The 15,662-nt window shown below is 35.7% G+C and overlaps 1 protein-coding gene across 5 annotated transcripts in view; it reads left to right on the top strand.

Moving 5' to 3' along the window:
• Positions 1-3,745: 3,745 nt before the first annotated feature.
• The window catches only part of AHI1 (Abelson helper integration site 1), a 247,360-nt gene continuing 235,443 nt past the window's right edge, over positions 3,746-15,662 (top strand). For 3 of the 5 annotated variants that reach the window (XM_051997812.1, XM_051997811.1, XM_051997813.1), the window contains exons 1-2: positions 3,747-4,295; positions 9,767-9,836. In XM_051997812.1, the coding sequence (XP_051853772.1) occupies positions 9,827-9,836 (10 nt within the window). In that variant the 5' untranslated portion in view covers positions 3,747-4,295; positions 9,767-9,826. Of the gene's footprint in view, positions 4,296-9,766; positions 9,837-15,662 lie in introns of all 5 variants that reach the window. The other 2 variants (XM_051997814.1, XM_051997815.1) reach the window with 1 other exon arrangement.

Raw genomic sequence — 15,662 nt, 5'->3', positions numbered from 1 at the left:
TGAATTGTCAACCTTCCATTTGGGGGAGAGGGGAGGGGGAAGGAAGGGAAAAGTTGGAACAAAAAGTTTTGCAATTGTCAATGCTGAAAAATTACCCATGCATATATCTTGTAAATAAAAAGTTATAATAAAAAAAACAAAGTACTTCTGTTATACAACATTATCACTTTCCTAGAAACAGGCTCTTACACATGGAAAATTGCATCAGTTACACTCTAGGAATCCCTGGTTACACCTCTTTACCTCTTTCAGGAAGTGTGTTTACTTTGGTACTCTAAAATTGTATAAGGTCATTGCATTGATTATGATCATAAAGACTTTTGAAAATTTTTTTCTTTACATTGTTATCATATAACTTAATTTGGTTGTGCTCACTTCACTCTGCATTCATTCACACAATAGCTTCCCTTTTATGTTTCTTTTGATGCAATAATATCTCATTATATCCATATAACATAATTTATTGACAATCTCCAAACAACTGGCCTTTTGATTTGCAGAATATTGGAAAAACTAAAAGTACTACAAATATTGTTCTGTATGAGAGTCTTTCCCCTTTTTGATCTCTTTAGGGATATCACTTGGGGATCTAAAAATGGTATCAAACAATAAGTCAAATAGTATACAGAGTTCAGTGACTTTGGGAATATAATTCCAATGACTTTTCGAAATGCTGGGCCAACTTGTATTCTACCAACTATGCATCAGAGTGCCTGTCTTCCCAGAGCCTCTCCAATATCATTTTGCTTCTTTCTTTTCATTTTTGCCAATCTCATGAATATGAGCTCGAAAATCAGCTTAATGGGTACTTCTCTGATTATTAGTGATTTGGAGCATTTTTTCTATGACTTATTTGCAAATTTGGTCTTTTTTTCTTTAAGAAGTTCATTTATGGCTTATTCAAATTTTTATGATATTGGATTATCTATGTCCTCATTTCTTCTATAAATCTAGATATATTGTAGATATGAGTCTATTGCATTTTAATTGTCAAGTTTTGTTGGGATAAAGTTAGGCATAAGACTCTCCTCATTAGTGGAGAATTACTTTGAGCTTGAAAGCGGGACAGTATTTTTAAACACTTGATTGAGGAGATATACTTGTAGTGGTTTCCAACTTTGAGAGAGGAGATATATGGAAAAGATTCTATAGGGAAATGTCTCTGAAAGGAGATAAATCTAGAAAGAAGTTATGTATAAAATTTGGCACATTCATAGTATTTGTTATTAATTTTTCCTGCCTTACTCTAAATTCACTCCTAATTTTTGAATTGTGCCAAGGAAACTGTAAGAAATAATGGTACCTTGTTTGATACTGATCAGTATTACTTAGGGTCTTTCTAATCCTTCTTCCAAATAATGAGCTGTATCTCTTCAACATAGCATGTGTTGATTTATATATAAATTTATATTATATATATATAAAGGCTAACAAATTGCTGCCTTTCAGAGTTTTTCCTAGGCTGTTGGATCTATGATTAGGTCTGATTATTGTCTCCCAGCTCTGAGATGTGCATTCTCCTGACCCAGGTCTGAGATCAGACCTACCATCCAAGTGTTTCTAACTCTCCCCTTGGTCTAAACTCTGCCCTAATGTATACAACTGCACTCTACCTCTACCCTGGTCACCTTGGTGGCATGCTTCAATGGACTGCATTCCTGAGCTTGGAAAAAGTCTCCAGCTTACACAAATTCTCTAAATTCCCCAGGTCAACCCTGGTGTACATTCTGGAAGTTTCCTTGTGCTACGCTAATTTTTTTTTTTCCTTTCCCTAATTTTCCTTTTACTATTGACCAGTCTGGTTCTCTTTTGAATTTGCATTATGCTTCTCCATATTCCCACTTCAGTATTTTCTTTAAACTGATCAGGCAAAGTATTTATTAAAGGTCTAGTATATTCTAGGTAGGGTGCTAGCTGAATATAAGTACAAAAGATAATGCATTTCCTACTTAGAATCATCTTACATTCTAATTTGACAAAAAGTACATATAAAATATGTATACAGTATAAAGGTAATACAATACAAAAAATATAACACAAAGGGGTGAAAAACAAGGTAGTTTGAGAGGAAAGGTACTATCAGTTGAAATCAGAAATTTGTAAAGAAATAGTGCTGCATCTTAAATGGGTATTGGTTAGGATGGAATCATTGGAGAAGGAAATGGCAGACCACTGCAGGATCTTTGCCAAAAAACAAACAAAAAAACAAACCCTTGGATAGCATTAGCCTACCCTGGCCCTTGAGGTCATGAAGAATGGAGCATGACTGAATAAGCAAGATAGAATGCATTCAAGGAAGATGAGAGATGGAGTGGGGAACAGAGAAAACCAGTTTGGTTGTGTTTAGCATGGAAAGTAAGCTTCAATAAGGATCGAAAGTATTGTCTAATAAGGCTGGAAAGAGGTTGTGGCCAAGTTGTATAAAGAAAAGCTAAACAGGTTATCTTAGAAGCAATAGGAAGCCATTGCAAGTGGTTGAGTACATAAATCATATGATTAATCCTTAAGGAAAATTATGACATCACTTAGGAAGTTGGCATCATTTAGGAGAGAATCAATGGGAGCTTGGAACAAGACGATAATTGTGTGAGTGGAAAGAAGGTGGAAGAATTATGGTTCCTTCAATAGTAATTGTGAAGTTTAGAAGATTTAAGAAAAGAGTTCTTAATCTTTTGTTTTATACTTCTCTTTGGAAGTTTTGTCTTTTTAGTTTTTTATCTTCTCTTTTTATCTCCCTCTTCTCATTTTTTTTTTTTTTTTGGCTAGATCTTCATCCTTCATGTCTATTTACTCTTGTATGTTCCCCCAGGAGTTGTTATCTTCTCTCCTCCACACTTTTTCCCATTCCTGAACTTTCCTGTTACCATCAAGAACACCACCAGTCCTTCTGTTCATCTAGGCTCTCAATTTAGATATCATCCTTAAATCCTTTTGCCTTTCTTTGTAATACATTAGAGGGTAAAATGAATTGTTTTAAACCTATGGAGACTTCCAGGATGTCCACTTTGAAATATTCAACATACAATTTAATGATACAGGACAGAAACACAAGGGAGAGATAGGGGCTACATATATATATATATATATATATATATATATATATATATATATATATATATATATATATATATATATATAATATTTCATCTGCATAAAGATCAAAGTGAAATCCACAGGCGCTGATGATGTCATTGATAAAGAGTATATTGGTTCAATGGTTGTCTCACATATTCAATAATTCCTCTTCTGATTTTGAACTGTTTTATTACATAAATATCCATCAACTTCACCTAGATCTCTTAGAATCCTTAATTTTCTACAGCTCTGTTCAAGTACCACCTAATACGAGAGGACTTTTTAGATTTTCCCTCCTGTCCAGCTATTTATTACTCTTCCACCAAAAAATTACTTCTCATTCCCCTTGCATAGATTTTGTACTAATTTACAGGTACATTTTATTTTACTTTTAATGAAAGAAAGCTTCTTGAAAGCATTTTACATATATTAAGTCCTTAAAAAATATTTGATATGATCTTTATAAATCAATAAGCAATAACATTAAAGTTAGATTTAAGCATGAAATAAGGAAGACTTTTCTATTATTAAAGCAGGAATTCTTGACTTGTCCATGCACTTAAAAATGACTATTACAGTCAATGTGTTTGTATCCTGTTATTTTAAGCATTCAAAAAGAGGATTCTGAGACAAGTTTCACCAGCTCGCCCTACGTAGGTCAAAAACATACAAAAGGTTAACTTGAGAGCTGAATTTGGGCAGTCCAAATATCACGGGTTGACTTCCGACGACTTTTGCTTGCAGGTTCCGCCCCTCGATGCGGTCTTAGCTTTCTTAGGTTTAAGTGGCGGGTGCATGCAGACCGGTGGGCCAATCCCGATTCTCTTGAGGCGCCCCAGCCGGCGCCGTTGCTATTGGCTGGAGCTCTAAAAAAAACTAGAGCGGAGGTGGGTGGGGGAGGTACCTCGGTTGCTAATAACAACGGAGGCGTCGCCGTAACTGACGTAAACCACTCGCTTCGCATTAAGTCCCGACTAAGCTCCAATATTTCCTCTGGTCCTCCTCCCCTCCCCATCCCTATCCCAATCCCTTGGATCCCCACCCCCTTCCCACCCCTAAGTCATCGGTTACAGGAGGGGGCTGGGCAGCTTTCTCCTTCCCGCCGGCCAGCTCTAAGCTCTAGTGCTTCTCCCATCAGGTACTTAGGTCGTTCAGCCAGCGTCGATTTAGGAAAAAGGACGGAAGCCTACCGCTTCCCCTGGGCTGCGCATCACCTCCTGGTGAGTCGGGTGCCCTCTGGGCTTTCAGTCGCCAACTTTTCCGGCCAGCGGGCGACGCTGGTTAGCTTCTGTTTCTCGGGGCCGCTCGTGCGTGAATGCGTGCGTACTTGCGTGTTTGTTTCAGTCGCGCGCTGGCGGCACGTCCCTGCTGTTGTCATTTCCCCCTCCCAGGCCCACATCTCCCGGCACTGCGAGCCCCAGGGATGGGTGTGCCTTTGCGCTGACCTGTCTAGGGCCTGTGGTGGCTTCTGCTGCTCTGCTAATGTCAATGGCCATGTGGGCGCTAAGCGACCGGATCTACTTTGAGCAGCCACTGTTGCTTAGCGTAAATCCTCTGGCAAATAGAATGGCATAGATCCTTTGATTCTGAAAGGATCCCAGAGGCTACCCTATTTATCCAACCCATGCTAGTGAAGGAATGCCCTTTCCAAACATTGTCATCATTTGAAACATTATTGGCATTTTGGAGGAATGTTGTTAACACAAGTTTTGGTTTTCTCCCTCCTTTTTGTCACAGGACTTATTTTCCCCCTTTTTGAATATTTTGCTATATGACTTTCTTACTTTTCCTTTGTGTGTGCACATTTTGTTACACAGGTTCTATACTTTTGGAGGAAAAAAAAACAAAAAAAGGTTAAACATGCTTCGATTTGCATTCAGAAATCATCTGTTCTCTCAGTGGTTGGAAGCATTTTTTTTATCAAGGGGCCTTTGAAATAGTCTTGGATCCTGATCCTAATCAGAGCAGCTAAATCTTTTTCAATTTATCCTCCTGTTACCGTATACAATATTCTGGTTCTAATCATTTCACTTTGCATGAATTCCTATGTTATCCCAGATTTTTCTGAAACCATTTTACTCCCATCATTTCTTACAGCACCATGATATCTCATCACAATTATATACCACAATATTCCCAGCTGTTCTCTAGTTGATGGGCATCCCCTCATTTTCCAATTCTTTGCTACTACAAAAAGAGCTGTTATAATTTGTGTGTGTGAGCGCGCACACGTGCACACGTGAAAGAGATCTCTTCCTCTTTGATCTCTTTGGTAGTGTTGCTGGTATCAGTATAGCTGCTTTGGGGCAGCTAGGTAGTTCGTTAAATTGAATACTAGGCTTGGAATCAGTAAGATCTGACTTCAAATTTGACTTTAGACACTTAACTAGTTGTGTGTAACCCTGGACAAGTCACTTAACCACTATTTACTTCAGTTCCTCATCTTTTCAAATGGGGTCAAGTAGTGTTGTGGTTTTCCCTCCAAGCGGAGGTCTTGGAGCAGCCTTCGTTTCAGTAGAGTAATCACCACGAGAATAGCCAGAGATAAAGTCCGGAAATCTTTATTGTCTCCTTTCACAATCTTGTCTCATTGCCTGGGGCCCAGGGTAGCTTTCTGGAGGGCCTTCAGATGGGACTTCATTTTAGTGGAGAAGTGAAGGAGACAGGACAGCCACCATGAAGCTCTTTATCTTCTAGTCCGTTTCTGAGCCCCCTCTGAGTCTAGACTTGGCCCTTCTGAGTCTGTCTCTGGCTCAGACAGGCCTTGGTCTCAAGGATAATAATTTACTTGATATTACTCTTTATGTCTAACCCTTTTATCTATTTTGATCTTATCTTGATATTGTTCTTTGCCTCATTTTTTTTCCTAGCAGCTTTTCAGTTTTCCTAGCAATTTTTGCCAAATGTTGAGTTTTTACTTCAAAAACTTGGGTATTTGAGTTTATTTGGGAGAGACTTGGGCTTATTTATAGGTGAGCAGGCCATAAATAGGGAGGAATTGAAAATCAGTGACAGAGTGAGTATATGTATCAGACTTAAAATTATCTTATAAAGCAGTGGTCATCAAAACCATTTGATACTGGCTAAGAAATAGGGGAGTGGATCAGTGGAATAATGCACAAGACACAGTATCAGTGACTTTAGTGATCTAGTATTTGATAAACCCAAAAATTCCAGCTTCTGAAAGAAGAACTCACTATTTGACAAAAATTGCTGGAAAATTGGAAAATATTGATCAATATCAATGCCCTATACCAAGATAGAGCCAAATAGGTTCATGATTTAGACGTAAAGGGTGGTACTATAAGCAGATTAGTAGAACAAAGGATAGTTAACTGATTTGTGGAAAAAGGAGAAATAACTAGTGAACATTATGAAATGCAAAATGTATAATTTTGATGGCATTAAATGTAAAGTTTTTTGCACAAACAAAACCAATGTAGCCAAGATTAGAAGAGAAACAAAGCTGTGAAAAAAATTTTATGGCCAGTATTTCTGATTTAGGCTTCATTTCTAAAATATATGGAGAATTGATTCAAATTTATAATAATACAAGTCATTTCCCAATTGATAAGTGATCAAAGCATATGAACAATTTTCTTTCTTTCTTTTTTTTTCCCCCCAAGGCAATTGGAGTTAAGCAACTTGCCCAGGGTCATATAGGAAGTTTTAAGTGTCTGAGATCAAATTTGAACTGAGGTCCTCCTGACTAGTGCTCTATCCATTGTACCACCTAGCTGCCACCAGACAATTTTCAAATGAAGAAAATGACCATTTCTAGTCATGTGAAAAAAAAATTGCTCTAGATCACTTATTGATCAGAGAAATACCAATTAATACAAATCTGAGGTACCACTTCACATTTCTCAGATTGACTAGGATGACAGGAAAAATTAATAATAAAAGTTGCATTGGATGTGAGAAAACTGGGACACTAATTCATTGCTGGTGGAGTTGTGAAATGGTCCAACCATTCGGGAAACCAATTTAGAATTATGCCCAAAGGGCTATAAAATTCTACATATTCTTTTATTCAGCACGTTGGGTTGGGTTTATATCTGCTTCACTTCTATACCAAAGAGGTCATAAAAGAGGGAAAAGGACCTTTCTAGTGGCAAGAAATTGGAAACTGAATGAATGCCCCTCAGTTGGGGAATGGTTGAATAAGTTATGGTATATGAATGTAACGGAATGTTATTGTTATATAAGAAATGAAGCAATGAAGAAATGAAGCAGACTAATTTCAGAAAAGTCTAGAAAGGCTTACATGAATTGATGCTGAGTGAAATGAGCAGAAACAAGAAACATTGTTCACAATAACAAGGTTATGTGATGATCAACTATGATGCACTTAGCTCTTCTCAACAATAGTTGATTCGAGGCAGTTACAATAGACTTGGTAAGAAAAATGCCATCTGAATCCAGAGAGAAGTATGGAGGCTTAGTGTTTTCACCTTTTTTGTTTGTTTATATTTCTCGTAATCTCCCTCCCTCCTCCTCCCTCCGGCCTTTGTTCTGATTTTTTTTGCACAACGTTACATCTATGGAAATATGTTTATATTACACTGCTGTCTTGGTGAGGGGGGGAGTAAGGAAAGGAGAGAAGGAGAAAAATTTGGAACACAGTCCTACAAAAATGAATGTTGAAAACTGTCTTTACATGTATTTGAAAAAATAAAATACTATTGAGGAAAAAAAAAAGAGTGGATATAAAAGAGGGGACGATTTATTTTTGGGTTCCTATGTACATGGAGAAAGGGTTTGCCTTGGTTGGAAGAAGGGCTACTTCTTGCCACTCTTAGTTCTTTTTTTTAAAGTACTCATTCTATTTGTTAATATACTCTGTGTACATTAATTCATTACTACTCTGCTTTTTTGAGTTCTTGTGTCTTATTTTTAATATTTTCATGTATTCCCATTTGCTACTCAGTGCTGTCATTATGTTTTTCTGAAGGGCTTCTCTGCTGTCCAGTTTTCTGTGGACTTTAAGCTTACTTTTAAAAAGTATGTTAAAAATAAGAATAAATAGATTTAATAGTACAGACATATAACACTCTTGATACATGACTTTTAGTGAACGAATTTGGTCGCATTTTTTGCAGAATCCTGCTGTATTCCGGTCTTCTCTTTTCCTTAATTTCTACTTCAGCTGCCAAAATAATCTCAAGGAGGCACAGATTTACCCACTCAAAAATCTTTCTCAACTCAAAAACCTACAATAGTGCCTTTGCTGACCCCATAATAACATTGAGATTCTTCAGCCAGGCATTTAATGACAAATTCTGTCTGACTCCCCTATTCCAAACTACTACACTTCCAGCCACACTAGACTCCAAGCCCTGTTCTTCATTTTCCACCTCCTTGCTTTTCTACAAACTGATCGCTAAGCCTAGAATGTACTCTGTGCAGTAGTGAATAGAGACTTGGCCTTGGCACCAGAAGGACCTGAGTTGAATTCTGCCTAGAATACCTTCTGGCTTTGACCTTGGACGAGGCACTTGACCTGTCAATGTTCTGAACCATTCTCTTAAGACCATAAATTACAGAGAAGACCATAAAATATAGAGAAATTACACCCATGCCTTGGTAGAGGGAGTTTCCTCACCTGAGAGTTCCCCGCCCCATCGGAGACAGGTCCAGCCTCTTATTCTGCTGTTATACTTATTTTTGTGTAGTAATTAACATTTTAACATTTGTTAATCTCCACATCAGTATCTCATTTGATTTTACAACAGCCTTTTTAAGAGAGTTGTTCTATAAAGGTAATCATCTTTGTGTAGATGAGGAAACTCAGTGGCAGAGAGGTCCATGCTCAGGGTCACCCAGTTAGCCAATGACGGTGTCAAAAGTCAAAGGCAAGTCCAGTGCTTTATTCACTATACCATATGGCTTATTTTGCTATCCAGTAGGAAGTCAACCAGTCTCTCATCATTTATTAAGTACCTATGGTGTGCTCAAAGCTCTTGAAGATGGAGACTGTTAAATTTTTATGTCCAGCATCAAACACAGCACCTTTGTGGTGGAATAAAATTTTGTTACATTTAATTGATTTATGTTAGAAAGGTCATTATTACTTCCTTCTTGACTTTATTCTAATTACTTGAGATAATAAGATAAGTGACAAATCTTGATTATCTATGATAATATTGTATTTAAAAATACATATTATCAAACTACTTTCTGACCCTCCTATTTTTTGCTTGCTTTTAGTTTTAAATAGTTGTGTTATTCTACTTTCATTTTTGTAGAAGATACAGTGGTATTCAAATACATCATTTGTGAAAATATTATGTGAGAAATTAGGAATTAATATGTTACCATTTTCATAATAGAAATGTGGGAAAATTAATTTTGAGCTGATAATGGTTTCTTCATTGAATTCATAACTACTAAATGGCAGGTATCTTTTGAAAGCATATAATTTACATTCAGGAAACCACTTATTATTGCTTTTTAAGATGTGTGGGTTTTTATACATAAATATTTTTATTCCAATCTAAACCACTTTGCTTAGTTAATTTTAATATTTAATAATAGTCATCTATTTCAGCGGTTAGGTTAGTAACCTTTATTGTATTCTGGAGCTATAAACTGCTTTTGATTTAATTCCAGGAGGATATTCATAAATTTATGATTTTGTATGTACACTTTAACTTTTATGTATGAATCTTGTTCTTGTTTACTTTTACAGAGACTGCTGATTAATTGAATATTCTATACTGGCATTTGACTTTTTCCAGAAAGACCAAATATGCCAACAGGTAAAACTTTTTTAGAATGTTTGCTTAAAATTAATTTTTGCTCAGTTTTTAAAATTCATGTTTCTTTTGGGGAAGATTAGTTGAATATGGTAAATAGAATAGAATAGTCTACCTTCATTAAAATATTTTGATTTACACAAGTCTTCTTATTTTTTAATTAGAATAAAATTTAAGAAGGGAAAAGTTGCCTTTCCCAATATGTTACTTATATTATTTAAAAACTTTCAAAATATAGTCTAGATAAATTTGATTATTTTATGTTATGGGCACTAAGCACATACAAATAAATGATTGGACTCTTTTGGGTTAATTTTACCTTTTGTTTTGTTTGACTCATTTCAAAGTGATTGAATTCTACAACAAACACTAGCAACTCCTGATATGTAAGAAATATTTATGAGGTGCTAATGACATTTCTCTAATTCAAAAATTGGTGATATCATCAGTGTCTCCTCCATCTTACCCTTCTCTTTTCATACTGTATGATTCATGTCCTCCCATAAATCCTCATTAGAGGATCTTGGCTTGCCTTTAATTTTTTATAATATTTCATGGATACCAATGTAACCATTGGGAAATGTCTCTATGTCACTGGCCTTCTACCTTTTCTGGCCATATATATCAATAGTTGACCTGTTATACACCACTTTTCACACATAAGTATTAGTTAGTAATATGCTTCAGACTGCTTCTACTTATTGCAATTGTCTTTTTGTTGCTTTTCAGGCCAGCTGTAGTTTTGATTCGTTAATTACATTGCTTCATCACTCAGCCATATAGCATTATCAAGAAAAACCTAGTTTAAAAGATGAGTTTTAATGTCAGGGAACAACTTAGGAAAGTGAAAAAAATTGTGCAGTTTTCCTTATGTGATCTGTCTCACTGACTTTATTTTAATTAATTCTGGACTAAGCTCTTTTTCCAATGTTGAGCTTGTTCAAGCTATGAACTGGGCATTAATCATTTTCCACTTTTTTTTTCCTATGTGGATTTCAACATACATTTCCTTTGAGTGACCATGGACTCATTGAAGAGACCCAGTAATATTTTACCCTTTAGTTAGTACCACAATGTCATTCACAGGAAATATGGAAGTACACATATTTCTATGTGAATTCTTTTGGCAAGCACATGTCATGCTATTTAATATCTTGCTTGATAGTATTTGTTTTTTTTGTTTTTTTTGTTTTTTAGCATTTTATTTTATTTTATTTTAATTTTTTATTTAATAATTACTTTATATTGACACTCGTTTCTGTTCCGATTTTTTTTTTCCCCTCCCTCCCTCCACCCCCTCCCCTAGATGGCAAGCAGTCCTTTATATGTTGGATATGTTGCAGTATATCCTAGATACAATATATGTTTGCAGAACCGAACAGTTCTCTTGTTGCATAGGGAGAATTGGATTCAGAAGGTATAAATAACCCGGGAAGAAAAACAAAAATGCAAATACTTCACATTTATTTCCCAGTGTTCTTTCTTTGGATGTAGCTGCTTCTGTCCATCATTTATCAATTGAAACGGAGTTAGGTCTCTTTGTCAAAGAAATCCACTTCCATCAGAATACATCCTCATACAATATTGTTGTCGAAGTGTATAATGATCTCCTGGTTCTGCTCATTTCACTTAGCATCAGTTCATGTAAGTCTCGCCAGTCCTCTCTGTATTCATCCTGCTGGTCATTTCTTACAGAACAATAATATTCCATAACATTCATATACCACAATTTACCCAGCCATTCTCCAATTGATGGGCATCCATTCAATTTCCAGTTTCTAGCCACTACAAACAGGGCTGCCACAAACATTTTGGTACATACAGGTCCCTTTCCCTTCTTTAGTATTTCTTTGGGATATAAGCCCAATAGAAACACTGCTGGATCAAAGGGTATGCACAATTTGATAATTTTTGGGGCATAATTCCAGATTGCTCTCCAGAATGGTTGGATTCGTTCACAACTCCACCAACAATGCATTAGTGTCCCAGTTTTCCCGCATCCCCTCCAACATTCATCATTATTTTTTCCTGTCATCTTAGCCAATCTGACAGGTGTGTAGTGGTATCTCAGAGTTGTCTTAATTTGCATTTCTCTGATCAATAATGATTTGGAACACTCTTTCATATGAGTGGTAATAGTTTCAATTTCATCCTCTGAAAATTGTCTGTTCATATCCTTTGACCATTTATCAATTGGAGAATGGCTTGATTTCTTATAAATTTGAGTCAGTTCTCTATATATTTTGGAAATGAGGCCTTTATCAGAACCTTTAACTGTGAAGATGTTTTCCCAGTTTGTTGCTTCCCTTCTAATCTTGTTTGCATTAGTTTTATTTGTACAAAGGCTTTTTAATTTGATGTAATCGAAATTTTCTATTTTGTGATCAGTAATGGTCTCTAGTTCATCTTTGGTCACAAATTTCTTTCTCCTCCATAAGTCTGAGAGATAAACTATTCTATGTTCCTCTAATTTATTTATAATCTCGTTCTTTATGCCTAGGTCATAGAGCCATTTTGATCTTATCTTGGTATATGGTGTTAAGTGTGGGTCCATGCCTAATTTCTGCCATACTAATTTCCAATTATCCCAGCAGTTTTTATCAAATAATGAATTCTTTTCCCAGAAGTTAGGGGCTTTGGGTTTGTCAAACACTAGATTGCTATAATTGACTATTCTGTCTTGTGAGCCTAGCCTATTCCACTGATCCACTAATCTATTTCTTAGCCAATACCAAATAGTTTCGGTGACTGCTGCTTTATAATATAATTTTAGATCAGGTACAGCTAGGCCACCTTCATTTGATTTTTTTTTTCATTAATTCCCTTGAGATTCTCGACTTTTTATTGTTCCATATGAATTTTGTTGTTATTTTTTCTAGATCAATAAAATATTTTCTTGGAAGTCTGATTGGTATAGCACTAAATAAATACATTAGTTTAGGGAGTATTGTCATCTTTATTATGTTCGCTCGGCCGATCCAAGAGCACTTAATATTTTGCCAATTATTTAAGTCTGACTTTATTTGTGTGGAGACTTTTTTATAATTTTGCTCATATAATTCCTGACTTTCCTTTGGTAGATAGATTCCCAAATATTTTATGGTATCAACAGTTATTCTGAATGGAATTTCTCTTTGTATCTCTTGCTGTTGGGTTTTGTTGGTGATGTATAAAAATGCTGAGGATTTATGGGGATTTATTTTGTAGCCAGCTACTTTGCTAAAATTATGAATTATTTCCAATAGCTTTTTGGTAGAATCTCTGGGGTTCTCTAGGTATACCATCATATCATCTGCAAAGAGTGATAGTTTGGTTTCCTCATTGCCTACTCTAATTCCTTTAATATCTTTCTCGACTCTTATTGCCGAGGCTAGTGTTTCTAATACGATATTAAATAATAATGGTGATAGTGGGCAACCTTGCTTCACTCCAGATCTTACTGGGAAAGGTTCCAGTTTTTCCCCATTGCATATGATGCTTACTGATGGTTTTAAATATATGCTCCTGACTATTTTAAGGAAAAGTCCATTTATTCCTATGCTCTCAAGTGTTTTTATTAGGAATGGATGTTGGATTTTATCAAATGCTTTTTCTGCATCTATTGAGATGATCATATGGTTTTTGTTTGTTTGGTTATTGATATAGTCAATTATGCTAATAGTTTTCCTAATATTGAACCAGCCCTGCATTCCTGGTATAAATCCTACTTGGTCATAGTGTATTATCCTGGTGACGATTTTCTGTAATCTTTTTGCTAATATTTTATTTAAGATTTTAGCATCAATATTCATTAGGGAGATTGGTCTATAATTTTCTTTCTCTGTTTTCAGCCTACCTGGTTTAGGTATCAGTACCATGTCTGTGTCATAAAAGGAGTTTGGTAGGACTCCTTCAATCCCTATTTTTTCAAATAGTTTATATAACATTGGAGTTAATTGTTCTTTAAATGTTTGGTAGAATTCACATGTAAATCCATCTGGTCCTGGGGATTTTTTCTTAGGGAGTTGATTGATAGTTTGTTCTATTTCTTTTTCTGAGATGGGACTGTTTAGGATATTTACTTCTTCCTCTGTTAGTTTGGGCAAGCTGTATTTTTGGAGGTATTTTTCTATTTCATTTAAGTTGTCGAATTTATTGGCATAAAGTTGGGCAAAGTAACTCCTAATTATTGCTCTAATTTCCTCTTCGTTAGTGGTGAGTTCTCCCTTATCATTTTTAAGACTAACAATTTGATTTTCCTCTTTCCTTTTTTTAATCAGATTTACTAAGGGTTTGTCTATTTTGTTGGTTTTTTCATAGAACCAACTCTTAGTTTTATTAATCAATTCAATAGTTTTTTTACTTTCAATTTTATTGATCTCACCTTTTATTTTTAGAATTTCAAGTTTAGTGTTTGACTGGGGGTTTTTAATTTGTTCCTTTTCTAGCATTTTTAATTGCAAACCCAATTCATTGACCTTCTCTTTCTCTATTTTATACAAATAGGCCTCTAGAGATATGAAATTTCCCCTTATTACCGCTTTGGCTGCGTCCCATACATTTTGGTATGATGTCTCATTATTATCGTTTTCTTGGGTGAAGTTATTAATTATGTCTATGATTTGCTGTTTCACCCAATCATTCTTTAGTATGAGATTATTTAGTTTCCAATTATTTTTTGGTCTACTTCCCCCTGGTTTTTTGTTGAATGTAATTTTCATTGCATCGTGGTCTGAAAAGGATGCATTTACTATTTCTGCCTTACTACATTTGAGTTTGAGGTTTTTATGTCCTAATATGTGGTCAATTTTTGTATAGGTTCCATGAACTACTGAAAAGAAAGTGTATTCCTTTCTGTCTCCATTACATTTTCTCCAGAGATCTATCATATCTAACTTTTCTAGTATTCTATTTACCTCTTTGACTTCTTTCTTATTTATTTCGTGGTTTGATTTATCTAATTCTGAGAGTGCAAGGTTAAGATCTCCCACTATTATAGTTTTACTGTCTATTTCTTCTTGCAGCTCTCTTAGTTTCTCTTTTAAGAATTTAGATGCTACCCCACTTGGTGCATATATGTTTAATATAGATAGTGCTTCATTATCCATGCTACCCTTTAGCAAGATATAGTGTCCTTCCTTATCTCTTTTAATTAGATCATTTTTTGCTTTAGCTTGATCTGAGATCAGGATGGCTACCCCTGCTTTTTTGAATTCACCTGAAGCATAGTAGATTTTGCTCCAACCTTTTACCTTTAACCTGAATGTATCTCCCCGCTTCAGGTGTGTTTCCTGTAAACAACATATTGTAGGATTCTGGCTTTTAATCCATTCTGCTAACCGCTTCCTCTTTATGGGGGAGTTTACCCCATTCACGTTTATGGTTAGAATGACCAATTCTGTATTACTTGCCATCTTGTTAACCCTGGTTTATGCTTTTCTCCCTTCTTTCCCCTTTCCCCCCCTTTCCAGTATTAAGCTTGTGAGCACCACTTGCTTCTCACAGCCCTCCCTTTTTAGTATCCCTCCCCCCGCCTTAGAGTTCCTCCCCCTATCTTACCCCTTTCCCTCCCAGTTCCCGTATTCCCTTCCGCTTAGCTTATTCCTTCCCTTTTCACTTTTCCCTTCTCACTTTTCAATGAGATGGGAGAAGTTTCACCATAGATTGAATATGTCTTAAGATTTTTCACTTAAAGCCAATTCTGAAGGCAGTAAGATACTCACTATATTCATCCCCCTCCATTCTTTCTCTCAGATATAATAGGTTTCCTATGCCTCTTCATGAGATGTACTACCCCCACTTTGCCCTTTTTCTGGTACAATGTCCTTTCCACATCAATTTCTAGAACAA

This window comes from Antechinus flavipes, chromosome 4 (genome assembly GCF_016432865.1).
Source record: "Antechinus flavipes isolate AdamAnt ecotype Samford, QLD, Australia chromosome 4, AdamAnt_v2, whole genome shotgun sequence".
NCBI classification, from domain to species: domain Eukaryota; kingdom Metazoa; phylum Chordata; class Mammalia; order Dasyuromorphia; family Dasyuridae; genus Antechinus; species Antechinus flavipes.
The sequence above is the reverse complement of the archived record's forward strand: the minus strand, read 5'-3'. Positions and strand labels throughout refer to the sequence as shown.